This window comes from Ornithorhynchus anatinus, chromosome 7, assembly GCF_004115215.2.
Source record: "Ornithorhynchus anatinus isolate Pmale09 chromosome 7, mOrnAna1.pri.v4, whole genome shotgun sequence".
NCBI classification, from domain to species: Eukaryota; Metazoa; Chordata; class Mammalia; order Monotremata; family Ornithorhynchidae; genus Ornithorhynchus; species Ornithorhynchus anatinus.
In genome coordinates this window covers 6,411,577-6,431,464 of record NC_041734.1, presented here as the reverse complement: position 1 = coordinate 6,431,464, position 19,888 = coordinate 6,411,577, and the positions used below count along the sequence as shown (strand labels likewise).

At 38.1% G+C, this 19,888-nt stretch overlaps 1 protein-coding gene across 5 annotated transcripts in view; it reads right to left on the bottom strand.

The window, feature by feature from the left end:
• The window catches only part of ASPH (aspartate beta-hydroxylase), a 128,547-nt gene that overhangs the window by 70,895 nt on the left and 37,764 nt on the right, over positions 1–19,888 (bottom strand). For 3 of the 5 annotated variants that reach the window (XM_029069883.1, XM_029069884.2, XM_029069885.2), the window contains 2 exons: positions 19,022–19,195; positions 1,035–1,124 (listed from right to left, as the gene is read on the bottom strand). In XM_029069883.1, the coding sequence (XP_028925716.1) occupies positions 1,035–1,124; positions 19,022–19,195 (264 nt within the window). The remainder of the gene's footprint in view (positions 1–1,034; positions 1,125–19,021; positions 19,196–19,888) is intronic. The other 2 variants (XM_029069886.1, XM_029069887.2) reach the window with 1 other exon arrangement.

Here is a 19,888-nt window from a genome sequence, read left to right as displayed (position 1 = left end):
TTCAGACTGGTTCTAGTCCTGTGAATTATAGAAAATTAATCTGTTGCATAAAAGAGTGGATAATTACAGTATCAAAGTAGAAAAGTGGGTTCTACAGTATTTTTGAAAACAGGAAAATGGAAAATATACATTGTAAAGTGAATGCCAGCTTCAAGATTAAAATTAGGTAAACTATAAAGCATTTTCAAGTTCTGAAATTGAGACACATGAACAGAATTAAAGTGTGTCATTTAATTTCACTAATTTCAGTCAGTGTTAATACAAATTTTCTTTGTATTCATTTTGAATTATTTATTGACTGCCATACCATAAACTGCCATTAGATGGAGGAACAGAATCAAAATTCCCAGACAGCAGATGTTTATTGGGATTTCTAGCAGATGTTCCATTGTGTTTCTACTCTTCATGGTTGCAATTAAACTTAAAAGACCAAGAGAATATTTTTCCAGTTATTCTAATCAGAAACAAAATTTCCATGGGCACCACAGAGCAACTTCAGTGTTAAAAACGAATGCACACATTAGTTTTGAGATTTTTGTCATTATAAAACTATTAACTAGAGGGGTGTCCAGGCAGTCTGCAAATAAGAAAAAAAATCTATGCAGCAGGGAGTGCGACAGGAAAAATGTGGGTCACAACTAGCCAGGAATCCAAAGAGAGGCCAAAACAGATCAGGGCCCTAGACTGAGAATCTGAACAGCAAACTCTGGAGAAGAGCAAAGTAATGGAGAGGAGAAGGTGACCACAGAGAATGGGCAGATTGCAGTTTTTCATCACTTGTATCAATTTCAGTTCTTTCTTAGGGACATTTCCTGAAGAGTCCATTTCTTTTAGGGAGAATCCCTGAAAATGAGCTTTGAATGTAGAACCACATCACAGATCTCTCCTCCAAGTTCACGGCCACATATCACTTTCTGGGTGATAATTTGTAATTCAGTTTTGCACCTGAGCTATTGTGAATATTCACAGCGAGGTGATGAAGGGATAATACAACACAAGGGTTTATTTTTGCCACAATCTGTCAGAGGCCTTACCTGATGTGGTGGTGGCCTGCTGCCCTGCCTGGAGAGGTCCTTCAGAGTCTTCATGTGCTGTTTGCGCTGTGTCAGATCTTTCTTTTAGCCCTGTATTTTTCAGTCACAAAGTTAACTTTTGCTTTTTTTTTTAAAAAAAAATCAACTTTTCAAAATTTACTGTACAAATTAAAGTGATAAAAATATCCTTCACATGTAAAATCTGATTTAGTCAAGTAATGTGTCTGTTATATTGTACTCTCCCAAGTGCTTAGGACAGTGCTCTACACACAGTAAGCACTCCAATACAATTGATGTACTGCTCCCAATGCCAGATCATTAAATATGTATGAAGGTGAATAAATTAAAAATGGGTAAAAGTAACCAAAAATTTCCACTGGCATAAAATATTGGCTTCTAAGTCCACTGGCTTTTTAAATGAGCAATTCCAGGATTTGGAAAATGTCAATAATTACAAAAGTATTGGTTAAAATGTTTTGAGTTTTTAAGCGCCAATTTCTTAAAAATAGAGCACACATTTCTTTAAACAGAAGATTTGAAAAAACGTATTAAGAAATCCACTGTGTGCCAAAATACATTTGAAGTTGTGTAATGGGTCTGTGTCCACAAAACATAAATCCCAATATTAGACAATTTATAATGCATATGTCATTTTTTAAGTTACACAGGCTCTACATTGTCTTTATGGTAAAAGCACAAAACACTAAAGTGGATTTTGATATTATAAATCTATATTTGTAGTTCAGTAATCTACTGTATTCTTTGGGGAGGGGATGGATTTATGACTAGTTTTAAGATGTGTATCTGCTAATGCAGTCGTCTTCAACACCCCCCAAATCTTGCCATAAAAAGCAAAAATATATTTCCTATGGTGAATAAAACAGGCAGAGATCCAGCAAATGATAAACTAAGAAACTGCTAGAAACTAGATACTTTTAATGATTTCCTTTGTTAAAAATATCAATTTTATCATGCCATAAAGATTGGTATCTAACACTCTTGAGACCTTTAACAAAATTCTTGGGTATCTCTAATGTGAGAACCTTTAAATTTAGTTGACGCGGTTTGGAAACAAGATAAGTGAATTGATCTCTTTCCAGTAAAGAGAACCAGACTGACTAAAGTGCTAGATTAAGCACGATATTACACTCAGTGGTCTTTTTTTTTTTTGGTTTGTTTTTAAAGTAACCCACCTTAATTACACCTTTTGAACAGAACAGAAATTTGGGAGTGTTCTTCTGGCAATACATGCCTGGACAGAATGCAGTGACATTTTGGAAGAAACAGCACTTGCCAAGCCATATATTCTAAACTGTGAGTTTTCCTAAACCCAGGGTTGGTTGAGAAAGTAAACTGCACATTATAGAACTGAGTACTTCTTTTTACACTTTCATTTACTTCACAGTGAAATGCCAAGAACTTCATATCTTGGATACTAGTGCATTCGCTTCAAAATTGGGAAGAATGCTTTGCTAGTTTTGAGAGTGGTTTGGGATTTTTTTAAAATAATATTTGTTAAGTGCTTACTATGGGCCAGGAATTCTAAGAAGTTCTGGGTGTGATACAAAATTATCAGGTTGTACATTGTCCCTTGATCCCCTTAAGGCTCATAATCTTAATCCCCATTTCAGAGATGAGGCAAATAAGAAGAGAAGTTAAAAGACTTGCCCAAGGTCACACATTAGAAAAGTGGTGGAGATGGGATTAGAACCCAGGATTTTTCTTGAATATTTCTTTCCTTGAAGTTCTCTAATTTCTTCCTTTCTCTCTTCAGTTCCCCACTTCCCCTAAACACACACTATTCCTCGTCCACCCAGCCTAATTCCCATTACCCAAATCAATTACATTTAATTATTAATCCATTAATCATTTAATCATAAATTAATCATTTGGACACAATCCCTGTCCCACTTGGGGCTCACATTCTAAGGATCCCTATTTTTGTGACAGCTATTTTTATGACAGGTGGCCTCCAATCAATCATTCAATGCTATCTGAGCACTTATGATGTGCATCGCACTGTCCTGCTTCTTCCCTACGCAACTGAGTCCTGCCCAGCACAACAGGACAGAAACTGGTTGGCAAATACTAGCCTCTTCATTCTACAGATTCCTATGCCTACAGGGCAGTAATGTGGAGGTAAGCGTGGGGGGCAAGATTCTTTCATTGGCACATAGAGAGGAGAGCTCTTGACTTCCTCCATGATACCAGTGACGGGAATGGATTCTCAGAGCTACGCACTGGATGCCCACTTAATCCCCCACTTCAAGAGACCAATTTAGGCATATGGTAATTTCAGGAGAGCTGTCAGATGTGCCACAGCTGTTCACCATCAGTACTCGCTGGGCTTTACCCTGCCAGCTCTCTGGGTGGTGTCAGTTGCAACTGACTCAGCTCTCGACCATGTGAGAAAATCCCACAGCAACAGGAAACCACATTGGGGGGCAGTCATTACAGAAATCAGAATTTGAAGGTGTTTGCGGCTGATACAATAGAGGTAATGATAAAAGAAGAGATAAACTTCTCTGGCCTATTTTTCCCTGGAACTTAATAAGCATCTAGTTGCTAAGTACTATAGTTAGCTCTTAGGAGAGTAGAACAGAAGACTTTAAGAAGTTCATAGTTTAATGGGGGCAAGGAGGGCCTGCATGAACTTCTTAGGCCCCACAGACTTCAAGTTTCTTAACGGCACAAACTGAAGCAGAGCTGAAAACTGGAGTCATGAAATTACATAAGTGCAGTGAAAGTGTAAAGGGAAGCATTCAATTCTTTAACTGGATGTACTTTCTTGACAAACCCCAAGTTTAGGAACATTTACACTTTAGAATATATGGCTTGGCAGATGCTGTTTCTTCCAAAACCTCAAGGAAGCAGCATAGACTACTGGAGCGAGCATGGGCCTAGGAATCAGAAGGACCTGGATTCTAATCCCGGCTCTGCCAAATGCTTGCCTTATGACCTTGGGACTCTTTGGGACTCAGTTTCCTCAATTGTAAATTGGGTATTAAATACCTAGTCTCCCTCCTAGACTGTGAACCCCAGGCAGGACAGGGACTCTGTACCTAATTAACTTACACCTATCCCAGCACTTAGGATAGTGTTTGACACACAGTAAAGACTTAAATACCATTAAAAAAATGGATTTGCAGGTATTTTTGGAGTTTATTCCCATCAGCTGAGATCCGAGTCAGTTTATTACAGTTCATAAATTAGGCAGTTTGATCCCAATTAAGGAAGCTTCCAGGAAGAGAGTAAGAAGGTGGATGAGCAAGGACAAGAGGACAGGAAAGCAGAGGTTTGTAAATCCACTAAACAAGGCAACTGGGCCTGATGGGTCAACTTTTCAGGGTCAACATGGTTACCTACGTCTATGTTCAAACTGGGGAAAAGAACCCGTATATTGATCAGTTTTGTTACAAAAGAGAAGTAGAAGTCATGGGGAGCTGAACAAAGTTGGGGTAGGACAGCTCTGGGGAGAGAAATGGGTTGCAGCCACAGGACTTAGGCCATAGTTAGAGCGGAAAGACCCAGTTACCTTGCAGACACAGTCTGCAGAAAAAGTGAGGTGTCCAAATGCCTCACTGACATGGAAGACCTCCTTCACTCCAATCCCCCTCCTCCCCTAACTCTTACAACCCAGGGGATTTTTCACTTCTTCAGGTAAGTTAACACCGCCTAATATTTTTTATATTATCTAAGCTTCTGAATGATCAACATCAGATAAAATTCAGTTCCTCAAGTTGTGACTTAACAGCAAATTCATTCAGTTTTAATTTATTTCCATGAGTTCAGAACAACTGAAATTGGATGATGGCTAAGAAATAGAAAAGAGTATAACCTAAACATTAATTCTTTACACAAAATAAAATCTCTCTCTGACCATGTATGCATTTTCATATCCTATGAGTAGCAAAATTAAAATGAAATGTTACATTATGAAATACATGCCAGGGCTGAATAGAAAGGTCAATCTGGATAACCCTGGCTATGTATGAGTGGATAAAATAATCAGCTCCCCTTCCCTTCAGAGAATACTGGATGGTTACTTTTGCATTTGTTTTAATACACAGCAGGCTTCCATTTTTATTAAAAGCAATTTTCACACTACCAATCACAAGAATAGAAACCACATGAAACTTGACAAAAGTCACACATTAAACTTAAAATACTGAACTTGACAACTAACGCTATTCCTTACCATTTTTATTACGACTTATCAAGCAACTATGACCATTACACATAACGTTCAAATAAATAGTTTGGCATTTTCCCATGTGCCAGATCATCACGCGATTCAGTTTTGAATGGTGACGCTGTAGTAGACAAGCAACAATTGAGCACGAAATACTATATCGCTCGGAATCCAAAGTCTCATTCTGTCTACTTTGAGCATGGAAAGACGGAGACACTTAATCGTATTTTAATCAGCAATGGTACATAACGTGGCAGACGTCGGTGGAAATAGGCCCATTTCAGGGTTTTCAGGGAGAGTTTATAAGGAACTGGGGAGGGGATGAAGGGATTGATAATAATAATGATGATGGTATTTGTTAAGCACTTACAATGTGCCAAGCACAGTTCTAAACACTGGGGAGATACAAGGTGATCAGATTGTCCCATGTGGGGCTCACAGTCTTCATCCCCATTTTACAGATGAGGTAACTGAGGCACAGAGAAGTTAAGTGGCTTGCCCAAAGTCACAGAGCTGACAAATGGCGGAGCAGGGATTAGAACTCACGACCTCTGACTCCCAAGCCAGTGCTCTTTCCACTAAGCCACACTGCTTGATCCATGGCTAAGGCCAACTTTTCTTCTAGGATTACAAAACTACAAAGGTGAACAGGTGGACCCTGCGGCTGGGCAGAAACCATGGGCGTGTAGGCTCTCCCACAACCTTTACTTCCCTTCTCGGAGTTGCCACCTCATCGGGCTGGAAGCTTCTTTTTCCCTCTTCCTCCCTGTGGCTTCTCATCTTGTGTCTTTTCAATTTTCTCCATTTTTTCTTTGGCCTCTCCATGTTGTTCCTTCTCCCACCTCTTCACCCTTGCCCTGTTTTACTGAGCTGAGACAGAGAGTTCACAGACTCTCATCCTTTCCCCCGCTATCGGATCCAGGCTGCAGTAAAGTGTTCGACGTAATCCCTCCTGTTCCAGAATAAGACAGATCAGGTCTGAAAAACAACAAGGGCTAGTGGAAAGAATGTGAGCCTGGAAGTCAGAGGACCTGGGTTCTAATCCTGACTCTGTCACTTGTCTGCTATGGGACCTTGGGCAAGTCACTTCTCTGTGCCTCTTACTCTCTCCTATTTAGACTGTGAGTCCCAGGTGAAACAGGGATTGTGCCCAACCTGATTAACTTGTATCTATTTTAGCACTTAGAACAGTGTTTGGAACAAAGTGAATGCTTAAAAAGTTCTTACAAAAATAAAAATGATTCCTGAGCTGAAGCGGCATGGCCTAGTGGCTAGAGCACTGGCCTGGAAGTCAGAAGGACCTGGGTTCTATACCTGCTATGTGACCTTGGGCAAATCACTTCACTACTCTGTGCCTCTGGTATCTCATCTGTAAAATGGGGATTGAGACTGTTAGCCCTATGTGGGTCAGGGACTGTATCCAACCTGATTAGCTTGTATCTACCCCAGTTTTTAGTTGAGTGCTTGGCACATAGTAAGAGCTTAACTAGTTTAAATGAGGACAGCTGAGGTGTTCCTAATAATAATAATAATCATAATATTTGTTAAGTGCTTGCTATGTCCCAGGCACCGTACTAAGCACTGAGGTAAATACGGGATAATTGGATTAGACAGAGTCCCTGTCCCGCATAGGGCTCGCAATCTTAATCATTTCACAGACAAAGTAATTGAGTCATGAGAAGTTAAAGGACTTACCCAAGATCACAAAGCTGACAAGTGGTGGAACCGGGATTACAACCCAGGTCATTCATTAATTCATTCAATCGTATTTATTAAGTGCTTACTGTATGCAGTACATTGTTATAAGCGCTCGGAAAAGTACAATACAACAATAAGCAGTGACATAATAATAATATTAATGGTATTTGTTAAGCATTTACTATGTGCCAAGTACTGATCTAAGTGCTGGGGCAGATACAAGGTAATCAATCTGTAGCACGTGTTGCTCATAATCTTAATCCCCATTTTACAGATGAGGTAACTGAGGCATAGAGAAGTTAAGTGGCTTGTCCAAGGTCACACTGAGACAAGTGGTAGAGCTGCAATTACAAATCACATCCTATGACTCTCAAGCCCACGGTCTGTCCACTAAGCCATGCTGCTTCTCACTGCCCACAATGATAAAAGTGATAAAAGTGATAAAAGTCTAGAGGGAGGGAGGGAGACATCAATACAAATAAATTAAATTACAGATAAATATGTAAGTGTGATGGGGCTGGTCGGGGTGGGGGGAAGCAAAGGGAGCAATCAGGGTAACACAGAAGGGAGTGGGAGATGAGGAAAAGTGGGGCTTAGTCTGGGAAGGTCTCTTGGAGGAGATGTGTTTTCCTCTGACTCCCAGGCCTGTGCTCTTTCCACTAGTCTATGCTGGCTCCTAGATCACCTCCACAACCCATGCAAACTTCAGGCGCCCAGGTGACCACCCTGGCCTTCCCTTGCTGCTCATAAATGGTATTTGGAGGTTCATAGCTTCAACACGAGTGATAATTTGTACACTGAACCCTGGAATAATAATAATAATGATGATGGTATTTGCAGAGCAGGGATTACAACCCATGACCTTCTGAATTCCAAGCCCATGGTTTATCTACTAGGCCATGCTGATGGGCCAAATGAAAGGTTTTTTTTAAAACAAAAAACACTGGACACAGCTAAGTTCTCTGGGTCTCTTTAGAGGCTTAGAAACAATGGAAGAGATATTTGGAAAGGTCAATGGAGGAATTTTTTTTTCCCCATCCTGAAACAACTATTTTAGAAGATTCATCTCAAACTCAGGGTTGCCTTAGTTTTAAGCAGTACAGTACCTACCATCCATATTTCCCTTTTCATTTTCCTTTAATATTGATTACATTTGATAAGTCAATATACTATTTCAAACAGGATCACTGTGATGATATTAGGGTGCCTGTGTAGTCTCTGAAATGACTTTTTTTCCCCTGCTGGCTAATCTACAAATTAGTTATCAGGTTCCTTTCAGGATGTTATATTTAAATAGTTTTCAGAGTTGCATAATATCCTTGATTAGGTTAAATAAGGGGTAGGCCAAATTTCTACAGACTTCTTTTTACAAATAACACACTTGCACATCCAAGGAAAATGAATACAACAACTTTAGAAACAATGTTTGGTTCAGAACTCATTCCTCTCTGCACTTTAGGAATTACATTACATGACGGAAATATCCTGACCTATAAAAGTTTGCCCCAACTCAGTCGTCACTTCTGATAAGTTCAGGGGACTGCCAGATGGGAGAACTGGCAGAACAGTGAAAGGTGAAAATGCAGCGGGGGAATGGAGAGAGCAGAGATATAAAGGCCTAAGGCTTAGGTTACTGTGGCCGGGATGGGAGCCAGGAGGCCAAGGAGGAAAGAGAACTGATCCCTGGGGACTAGCTCAGCTATGGACAAGTAGGTATGGGCAGGCTGAAGATGGCAACAGGGGCCAACACAGGAGCAAGAACAACCAGGCACAAGACGGAGTTTACTGCTAAATGTCCAAATGAAAATTTACCTCTGGAAAACATACAGAACTGGACATTTGATATTTGCCCCACCCCCAGCCCCACAGCACTTATGTACATATCTTTAAATTCTTATAAATTATGTTTTTATTCATATTAGTGTCTATCTCCCCCTATATATTGTAAGCTGATTATGGGCAGGGAACGTGTCTGCTAATTCTCTTGTATCTTACTCTCCCAAGCACTCAGAACAATGCTCTGCATATATTAAGTGCTCAATACAAACCACTGATTGACTGATACTTGCAGGAGAGAGAACTCCATTTGGTTTGATAATGGCAAAATCTGTAGCCCCTCGGTTGTAGCTCAAAGTATTCGACTTGCATCTAGTTGCCTTTAAAGACAATAAGCCTCATGCACTGTACTAAAATGGATCCAAAGTAAACCCAAAAGATAGTCTCATATAAATCATCATTTCTGTGATGAACTCAAAGCGTAGTGTGTGCCCATCTGGGTCAGAACACAGTTTTTCAATAACACTGAAACAATTCTGACACTACACCAAACATATCAATTCAGAATATAATGCCAGTCATTTCTGTATACAAGGAAATGCACTGCTCTATCAACAATTCCATTTGAAAAGTTATTTGAGGATCTTACGAAGATTCCACATACAAAGAGGAAAGACTGTTTCTTGAGCCATTTGAAATCACCTCTAAAGGATCATCCCCCAAGAGAAATATACAATATTTTATCAATACGTTTCATTATACTACCAGAAACATGAGATGTAACAGGCTCTATCTTACTTTTAAAAACCATAAATACCACAATAAATTATTAAATCAGAATAAAATGTTTTCTTTCCTGAAATATTTCAATATGGTGCCACTATCTATTAATTCACAAGGTATGGGACTGTGTACATTTTAAAGTTCCTAAGTAAACATTTGTTATGCACCGTAAATAAAAATCAGCTGCAGTTCTGAAAGCTCCTTGTTCAAAAGACTTTTCACCATCTTTGCAAACCAATTCCAGTAAATTATTTTAACAATTCTAAATTCACTATATTTCCTTCACGTGCTTGCGCTCTTACATAGTGATCCTTCCCAAAGTCGCAGAATGTGGCCTGGGTATTAATGATTTAGTTCTTTCTTTTCTGAACATTTTCCTTTCCTGAGCTTCCAGACTTAGAAGGGAAGCTCTTGTCTAGCTTTTTGTATTCTTTCTCTCTAGGTGCCCCTTTGGAAGAGGTGTCCTTCTCATTTTGCGATTTCTTCAGATTTTCCTTCGTTCTGGCGCTTTGTTCTAGTCCTGCTTTCTCCTTTGATTTTTCTCTCTCTTTTTTACCCTTACCGGGATCTTTCCACTTATCTGACTCGGCAGTTTTCTTATCCTTTCGGCCATCATCCTTGTCTTTCTTGACTTTCTTTTTCTCGTCATCCTTGGTTTCCTTCTTTGATTCTGGTTTCTCTTTTGCTATCTTAGGTTCTTCTCTGGTTACTTCTTTCGCTTTTCAGGTTTTCCATTCAAAAGGAAAAAGTTGTATTGAAAGTATCACTTTTATATTTGTGAAGCAGAACTTTTGAGCCAAACATCTAAGACTTTATAGCCCCTAGCTGAACTTCCCCTTCAAAAGGGTGATTTTACTCAGTCAGCTGCCATTACTGCCTCTCTTCCACTTTTAAAATGACCAAAACAATATCTCTAGTGAATTCTGTGAGAAGTGAGCAGTGTTGTCTAGTGGAAAGAGCATGGGCCTAGGGGTCAGAAGGACATGGGTTCCAATCCCAGCTCTGCCACCTGACTGCTCTGTGACCTTAGGCAAGTCACAACTTCTCTCTGCTCAGCTCATCTGTAAAATGAGGATTAAGACAGTGAGCCAGATGGGACAGGGCCTGTGGCCAACCTGATTGTCTTGTATCTACTCCAGCACATATTACAGTGCCTGGCACATAGTACGTGCTTAACAAATACCATTAAAAAAATTCTGCTCTACTGAATGACAAAAGTGCCATAAATCTAAGGCATTATATAATCATAGGTATAAATAAATTTATCAGTTAATTAAAGCTATGACATGAGAAACTGAAAAACCCAGTAGTCAGGCAACAAAGTATACCTGTTTGCAATTTTTGATGTTTGGTCAGCATTTTCAGAAATTCAATAATTTAGCAGGTAATACTGCTAAAGCTAAATGTCCATGGGTATTTTCAGTATTTCTGGATTTACATAAATAAAAACATAACTTTAAAAAATGTTTTAAAGTAGAATATAGATTTTTAATTCAAAAATTGCCCTTCAGCCCTATAAATGGAAGAGATGAAAAAGGGAACATAAGAGTTCACTTTTTTTCCCCACTGTAATTGAAAGGCAGTGAATTGAATAGGGTAAAGCTAAAGATTGAAAACAGTTGAATAATGACCCAAATAATTTTAGAGAAGTAGGACTTCATTTTTATTTAAATACAGTATCATCAAGACAGTATTCCTTTCAGTATGCTTTCTTGCTTGTTTAGGTAAAGGCATCCACAATTACAGCCAAATCTCAGCAATTCACACTTAGGGGGAGTGCATGCAGAAGTCTTCTGATATGCGCAAACCGCTTTTTGTTATTAAGTTCAAATCCCAACCCCTTAAAACCTTAAGCAGGGTTGCTAATAACTTTAAATCCCTCAACTAATCTGAATTTCACATAGCTTCCGGTGCCTTGTCCTCAAGTGGCCAAACTACAGAATAACCAAGAATTGAGCAGACTGATGCTGCAATCGGATGACGTGCAAAGCAAACCCGAACTTCAAAATGAAGTATTCCAAATTGTGTTCATCCTAGTTTTCAATGTCCAAGTTGCAACCAAAATGCTACTGAGATACTCTTTACAAAGAACTATGGCATTCATTACCATACAGAAATACACAATAGAATGGGCTTTATCTGATTTATGTTATTTTATTTGGTTCTCCAAAATTCTAATAGATTTTACATATAAACAAAGCATTCAATGATAACCTCAGTGAAAGTTACCCAAAGGTATTTTCCATATGGGATAAAGACCCAATTATTTCAATACTCTGGAATTCTAATATGAAAACAAAGCACTGAAAAAACCCACACACAATGACCTATTGTGCATATTAATTTGAGATTATCAGACTCTGCAAATGAGTTATTTCAAACACCGCTACTAAGCCAAATGCAAAAAAACATACAGAGTGCACTTTGGCAAACATGCAAAAAAGGTAAGGGTTTGTGCTCCAGAAGCTGCCAGGAAAATACAGTCTCACTCAAAGACAGGTCACCCTTGGTCCCTTGGACTTCAAATCAATCACCGCTCAATGTCTTTTGTGTAAAAGGCAGATGGCACAAAAATCAGATTAATTTTCAAAGTAGCATTTTTTCTTTTCAGATTTGGAAATACATTTTTAGACTCCAGAAGCAAGATACAAAAAGTAAGGATAAGGCCATAGGTTTCTTTGCGGCTCAGGGACAATTTGCCAATGATTTTTTTCCCATTTAAAATCACAGCAATGAAAATTGAACGTATTCAAAATTGAAAGACATTTCCTCAACTGTTTCTTCTTCACAGAGGTAGCATGATCTAGCCTGGGAGACAGAATACCTGGTTGCAGCTGTGTCCAGCACCTGGTGGGTGATGGGAAGCAAGTGGCTTAACCTGTGCTTTAAGCTTCTTCTGCTATTAAGTGAGGATACTACCAGCAGCCAGGTGGCCAATGTAAGGTAGGCTGTATAAAAAATTATGTTATATTGAACTCTCCCAAGCGCTTACCTCAGCTTTCTGCATCCAGCAAGCACTCAAATATGATTGATTGATTTGAAATTGTATTTTGAAGTCTTCAAACTAATGCCAGCTAAATTATTGAGTTGACAACACAAACTCATTTCTCAAATCCTAAGTCATTAGCAACCTAAATATTTGCTACATTTATGAACAAAAAAGCCATTACAGCATCATTAGTAGCTACATTTACATAATCTGTCTTGCTTGCGCGCACACACTCACAAAACCTCACCAAAAACAGTGCACTCAAGCATTAAAATTCATTATCTGCACAGGGTTCACAGGGAAAAACAGTAAATACCTTTGGTTTTAGCTTTTCTCTTGGCTACCCCACCTGGTTCCTCTGTAGGTATTTACAAGATGAAAATGTGTTATAGGCATACTGTGTAGTTGAAGGCAATTAAGAGAAAGACAATACATATTTAAAAGGGATAATTACAAATTCACAACAACATTCTAGAAACCAGATTGACAATTTTATCTTTTCAAAGCAATGCCCAAGTTTCCTAAATATTTCAATTCTTAATTTTGTTTTCATTACTGCAGGTGTCCTGGGATTTGATCAGTTATAGAAATTCAACAAATGACTACTGCCCTTTGTGATATTCCCACATAATATGTCCTTCCTAAAAAACAGGGTTTTTTTTCAGGATTTAGGCAAGAGGAAGAGGCCACACCATAACATTCAAGAGGAATCCTTAATTTGATTCTTTATTCCCTTCAATGTCTGTAAGGCTTTTTCACTTTGTTAGGAGAATGCTTTGGATTCTAGCTACATGTGCTAACAACTCCTCTATGATCAGGAAGTTTGAGTTTAAAAATTCCATAAGCAGGGCTAAATTACCAATTAATTTCCTGGACAAAAGAATGTATTTGCCACTGTGGAAGGTGTTCCTACATCAGCTCATTCCCTAAAACCACTCCAATGACTGCAGAAAAATCCCCTGGAGAACTCATCTCGGGGAATGAAGAGGAGAGTAAGAATGCAAATCTGGCATTCTTATCCATGTCTAAATTATTTATTATAAATTACTTATTAATTCATATTACTGTCTCCCCCTCTAGAGTGTAAGCTCATTAAGGGCAGGGAATGTGTCCGCTAATTCTGTTCTATTGGACTCTCTCAAGCGCTTATAACAATGCTCTGAACATGGTAAGCGTTTAATCAACACCATCGAGTGATTGATCTGGCAGGTCTCATGAGCCTCCAACAAATGTAGTTACATGAAACCGAGTGGCACATTTTTCCAACACCTGATTTGAAAACTATTGGTTTGAGAAGCAGTGTGGACTAGTGGAAAGAACACGGGCCTACAAGTCACAGGACCTCGGATTTAATCCCAGCTCTGCCACGTGTCTATTTATTAACTGGACTGCTTCGGGCTCAGCCGTGTTTACATTTCCTACAGACAGGAAACATATCCTGGATGGAAGGTAGGCCACTTTCTAAGTAGCAACGGTTGGTTAGGTATTGTTTCACGTTGTTCCACTGTTGTTCCATTATTCCACTATAAGCTCATTGTGGGAAGGGAATGTGTCTACCAACTCTGTAACCTTGTACTCTCCCAAATGATTACTTGATTCATTCAGTTGTATTTATTGAGCACTTATTGTGTACAAAGCACTGTTCTCATACAGTGCTCTGCACACAGTAAGTGCTCAATAAGTATCATTGATTAATCATGCTACTTACTTTTCTTCTCTGATCCTTATTCTGGCTCCCAATTGCCAATACCAAATCATTTGTTCGGTGGTTTCCATCAATGCTTTCTACTCCTACCTGCTCTGCTCACAAGGATGCTCAGTTAAGCTTGACACAGGTTACTCAGGCCTGGGAGGGGAGATTTGCCATTTTTACCTCAAATGGCAAATTTTCTCCTTCCAATTCATAATCCATTCTGGTTTTTCCTTAATAAAGACACCAAAATTATTCTGATACTTAGAATTATTTATACTTGTGAACTCCAATCATTTAAAATCAATGTTATGTACAATTACTATGGTTGTATACCAGCCAATCTGAGTAATACTGGTGTTCCATACTTGAGATCATTTCCACTGTTACTACAATAGGAAAAATAAGTGGCTGCAACTTTTCTAATTGTTAAAGGCAATTTACGTTCATTTAAAAAGGAGAATGGCTGTTTTGTTCAATCGGCAAAATGAACATATTAAAAATTCTACACCGTCGGCTCCTCTACAGACCATAATCTCCTTGTGGGCAGGGAACCTGTTTACCAAATCTGTTGTATTTACTCTCCCAAGTACTTTGTACAGTGTTCTGCAGAAAGTGTTCAATTGTACTATTGATTCAAATGACTTTAGATTTTTCAGCATTGATCACATGTCTAAAGCGATACACTGAGAACACACACGAAGTAGCAGCAAATTTTTGGCCTTCAATTATTATTTCATGAATGCATCACCCTAAATGTTCAGTACTTATACAAATATTTTCCTGTACTCCATAGGTGACCAAAATCCTGCTCTTCACACTGTTTTTCTCCTGAAGCCTCTAAGCACACAGTAAACACACAATATAATTTCTCTTTCTTGGAGAAATTTAAACCTATCTAGCAATGTAAACGCTATTAAAAACCAAAAAAAACCCAAAACAAAAACAACACAAGGATCCTTACTTTCAGAGTCTAGCGAAATAAACTTTGAAAGAATCACTAACAGAACGAGCTTATGTCATGCATTCAAGCTGGCCGAAGACCACCTCCTGAATTGTGACTTGTAAAAATTACACTTATTCCAGGGCGGGAAAGAGCTGTACTTTAGCAATACTTTTATACAGAATCTTCCATCACAGCCTTCACAGCCATCAGCTATGACACCTGTGCACGAAAGATCTGGTGAATGCTTTAAAGATAATAAAAATGTCAAGTAAAAAAATAAATCCTATGAATTTATCTGTAAAGGTTAGCAAAGCTGATTTCTGGAATCTATTACCACATATCCTTTAACACTGTTGTGTATGTGAGTTTTTGCAATTTTATTACAACTGCATTTCTTGGTTTATTTTTATCTTAACTACCTAAAAGACTTATAAAAAAAAAATTAGGTTCAACATCTCCCTGCAATGCACTGGTAATCAGACTCAACTTACATTCAGAGAGGAGAGCTGCCTAACATTTATTAGATTCTAAGGTAAGAGCCAAAAGAGTGATACACTGGAATAACTGCTGTGGATTTTGCTATTTTATTCTTACCTAACCCTTCCTTAAGTGCAAAAGGCTCCTATGGGATGGAGAGGATTCAGAGAGATAGAACGAGACAGAGTTTGTTGGGAAACCTCTAAACTGCCTCCTTCTTGGCTTCCCTTTCCAAAGTGGAGGAAACAGTTGTTTTGGAAGACAATGGGGAAAAGACGGTGGAACAGAAGGGGCCCTGTGCCTTGCCAAGAGACAGGAGTTTGACTTTGCATGCATGCCATGGGGTGACACTTGAGAGCAGGGAAAGGGAAAAGGAGATCACTTCAGTGTCCCCAAAGTTTTTTCAAAGATGCTATTTTAATAACCCCCTTTAAGTAAACTGGGTTTCCAGGATTACCTATCCCAGAAATGCTTACAGCAGGCTGGAGGAATTGGCAGCAGCTACCAAGGAGCTGAGCCATCAGCGTGAACAAATCAGATGCCACCTATAGCATGTGCTTGCCCTCCACGATACTACAAAGCAGGGTGGCCTGATGGAAAGAGCTTGGCCGGGCTCATTGTGAGCATGGAATGTGAACATTATTTGTTATACTGTACTCTCCCCAGCACTTAGTATGGTTCTCTGCACACAGTAAGTGCTCAATAAATATGATTGAATCCTAGGTACTCAATACTAACAATGACGATGAAGTGCCCAGAAAACTGTTTTGCCTACAGTAGGCGCTCAGTATAGTGCTCTACCCACTAGGGCTAAATGCTAGGGCTGCAATAATGACAGTGGTATTCTTAAAAGAAGGCAAGGGGTCATTCAAGCAAGTCAGAGCGCCAGCAGAATGGACCTCCTGGGTGACAATAGGAGAACAAAAACAGTCAAATGAGGAAATCAGACTTTATAAATGGAAAATTGTATGCAGATTCCTAGATAAGCTATAGGACTCCACTCTCCACAGAAAATCTTACAGCATATTTCATCTCGTAATATGAATATTTTTTGAAAATTTGAGGAAGAGTAAAACTAGGATATTGACTCTAGAAATTAGCAGCTTTTCAGATAAAATGTTCTTGGAAAATTTGAAGACTTTTCCGGAGTTTAAAATTTAAGAAAAAAACAACCATTAGCCAAAATTGACAACCATGTATTGCAGGCCAAGTTTATACAGACATAAAAATTATAGCTTCAATATTTTGTTATTCAAACTCTTCCCCCACCCCACAAAACACAACCTTAAACATATTGTTGAGGATGTCACAGAAATCTGGGGTTCAGCAGATATATGTCCCTCATTAAAATGTCAGGAGTAAAGATAAGTATTTTCAGTTCTCCAACATATTAGTAACACAGAAAAGCAAGCCAAGTTAATGAAAAATGAATGCCTCCCTTCATCAAGGCTATAGTTTCATTGTAATAATATTTTTCAAAATTGAACTGGATTAAAACCAATTATGAAAATGAAATACAAAATTAATTCAAGGAGCCATTTTTAAAAAAAAAATTAGAGCTCTAGAGCACTGAAAACTCCTGAATTTCAAATAAAGCAGGACCTCTGAAATTCTACTGAAGTCAAGCTTGAGAAACCACTAGAATCCTGACAGAAAATACAAATCAATCATTATAAAAACAGAATGACCTATTGTCCTAACAACACATTGAGATCAGTTGTACTGAAAGTACAGAGTTCTTCTGGATTTTAACTCTGCTAAGGGTCTAACTCAACCTCATGGAACTAAACTAGTGCTAAGGAAAGACATACTAAAGAAGCATTTTTGAAATTCATTTTTAAGTTTGAGATCTTTCCTAATTATTTCATAAATGATTTGATCAATAGTGCATTGTTAGCAATGGTTCTCTAAGGTCAATTTAAAATTAGAATGTAATTGCAAATTTAAATTTGTAAGAGTAAAAAGATCTTGCTGTATTTCTCATCTGTAATTCATGACAGAATTACAATAAAACTTACAGAATAAATCTACTTAGATAAAATAAATAGTAAACTTTCAAGGAGTAACGTTCTATTATAACCACGCAGGGTTAAAAGAAGTCCACTCCAGTCAGATTTAAAATGGAAGTGTTTACCAAAACACGTAATTAGAGCAAAGTTGACACAACTGCAGTGCTTCTCTCGAATTATGAGTATACTTAAAATGGGATTTACTTTTAAGATTAAAATATATTCCCTGTGTTTACCAATAAAACATAAGACCAGGAAACCTCCTGAAACTATTAATAAAGCTATCCCCTAAATTCAGTAATCTTCTCAGCCATTCTAAAATTGTTATCCTCAAGGTACTATTTTTAAACCCAAATTGAATAATTGAATTGATGTATCAGTAATTAAAGTTGATTATTAAATATAGGAAGAAATAGAGAAGACATTGGATGTTATTAGGGGAGAATCATTTTTAATTCATTCAACATTATATAAGATACATATTCACATTTTCCCATTTTCATAAAATGCCCATAAAAAAATTTAACCCACTCTCTGGTGGTGAATTTAAAATATAAAATTAAAACTAAATAATTGCCTTGGTATTAGACAACAAAGAAATCAAATACTGGCATGCTATTATCTGTTCACAAGAAGTTTTAACTAAACCAGAACAAAAGTTTTTTTTCAAGTATTTTGTGTTTAAAAGCACTGTTAATAGAGCTTTTGCTTAAATTGGCATAGTTTATATTGATCTAACTAGTAAATTAGATCTAAAATAAATTTTCCACAAAGGTAAATTAAAATATCACATTCTCAAAATTGTTTATATATCCATAATTTACAGCAACCATGTTAAGGGTCAGTGCAACTTTACGTAATTAATCAATCATGCCAGTGTCTTGAAATTCAAGCCCATTATCAATAGTCCGTTAGAAAGGCAAGCAGTTTACAAGTTGACAATATAGTCACTGCAGTCTATTTCCACCCTTGGTGCAGAAAATGCACAAATTGAAGGAAAATCATAGAGAAACCAACTAGAGCATTAAGACCACTCTGGTTTCACATTTATTCCGTATGCTGTTAAATGTATTGTACTCTCCCAAGCACTTAGTACAATGCTCTGCACCTAGTAAGTGCTCACTAAACTCCACTGAATGATTAATTGAAATGTATAATGCTACATCCCCTAATGCAAACGTAAGAGGTTAATGGAAAATTTTTCATTTAGCAATATAAGGTCACATGGAATTTTATTCTTAATATTGTGCCCATGAGACATACTTCCCACTTGCAGCAATTAAGCCCTCTTGTAGTAAGAAAGTAGACTGCTTGAAGTTAGTCATTAATGAGTCAGTAACTTTGTTTCCTAAATCAAAGTTACTGGTTCTGTAAATCCAAAATAACACAAGTTTTTTTTCCCTGAACCCCTTCATTCTGTGACGTACCATCAACGTCATCTGCAGTTTCGCTCTCTTCTTCTTCTAGCATTTCAAAAGGAGTCATTACATCATAGAGAAATGAGAGGAAGCCATAAAACCAATCAGAACTTTCCTCTGCTAAAATATTAAGGACTTCCTCAAGAGAATCAATATTTTCATTACTGCCATCTTTGGTCAGGCCTATACAAGAATAAAGGAGAAGAGAGAAAAGAAAATAAGCAGAGCAGTTAGGTGGAAAAGGAAATTGAGAAAAGAGGGATCTTGAAGGAATCTTGCATCAGGGTCAGTCTTTATAGAAAAACATCATAGGAAAACAAAGAGCTAAGTCACTGCACAAAGACAGACCAGAGATTTGAAATTTGGACAGAGTAAATGCTTATTTACAAGAAGCTGAACAGAGGGGTTTATATCTACGATTTCCCTTCTTGTACCTTGTACATAACCTTCTGTCTACCAACTTGAAATAGTGTTTTATCATCTCTTCCAAGTACTTAGTACGGTGCTCTGCACACAGCATGTGCTCAATAAATATGACTGATTGATTCACTCTCTGAAGCTAAACCAGGCAGCCTCCCTGGGATACTGTTCACTGACTTCTGCACAGACAAGAGCTTCTGAATGGAGCTATGACAGGCAACAGCGGTCCCTACAGTGTCCAAAATACAGGTCCCAAACTAGTATTTCCCCTACTCCCTCTCCCTTTAAGCAGTTGATATTCAGCCCAACTTCAGTCCCAGAGTATTTATGTGCCTTTCTGTAATTTAATGTTGATCTCCCCCTCCAGACTGTAAACTCCTGGTGGGCAGGGAATGTATCTACCAAAGCTGCTGATACAGTGCTCAGCCCACTGTAAACGCTCAATAATAGAATTGA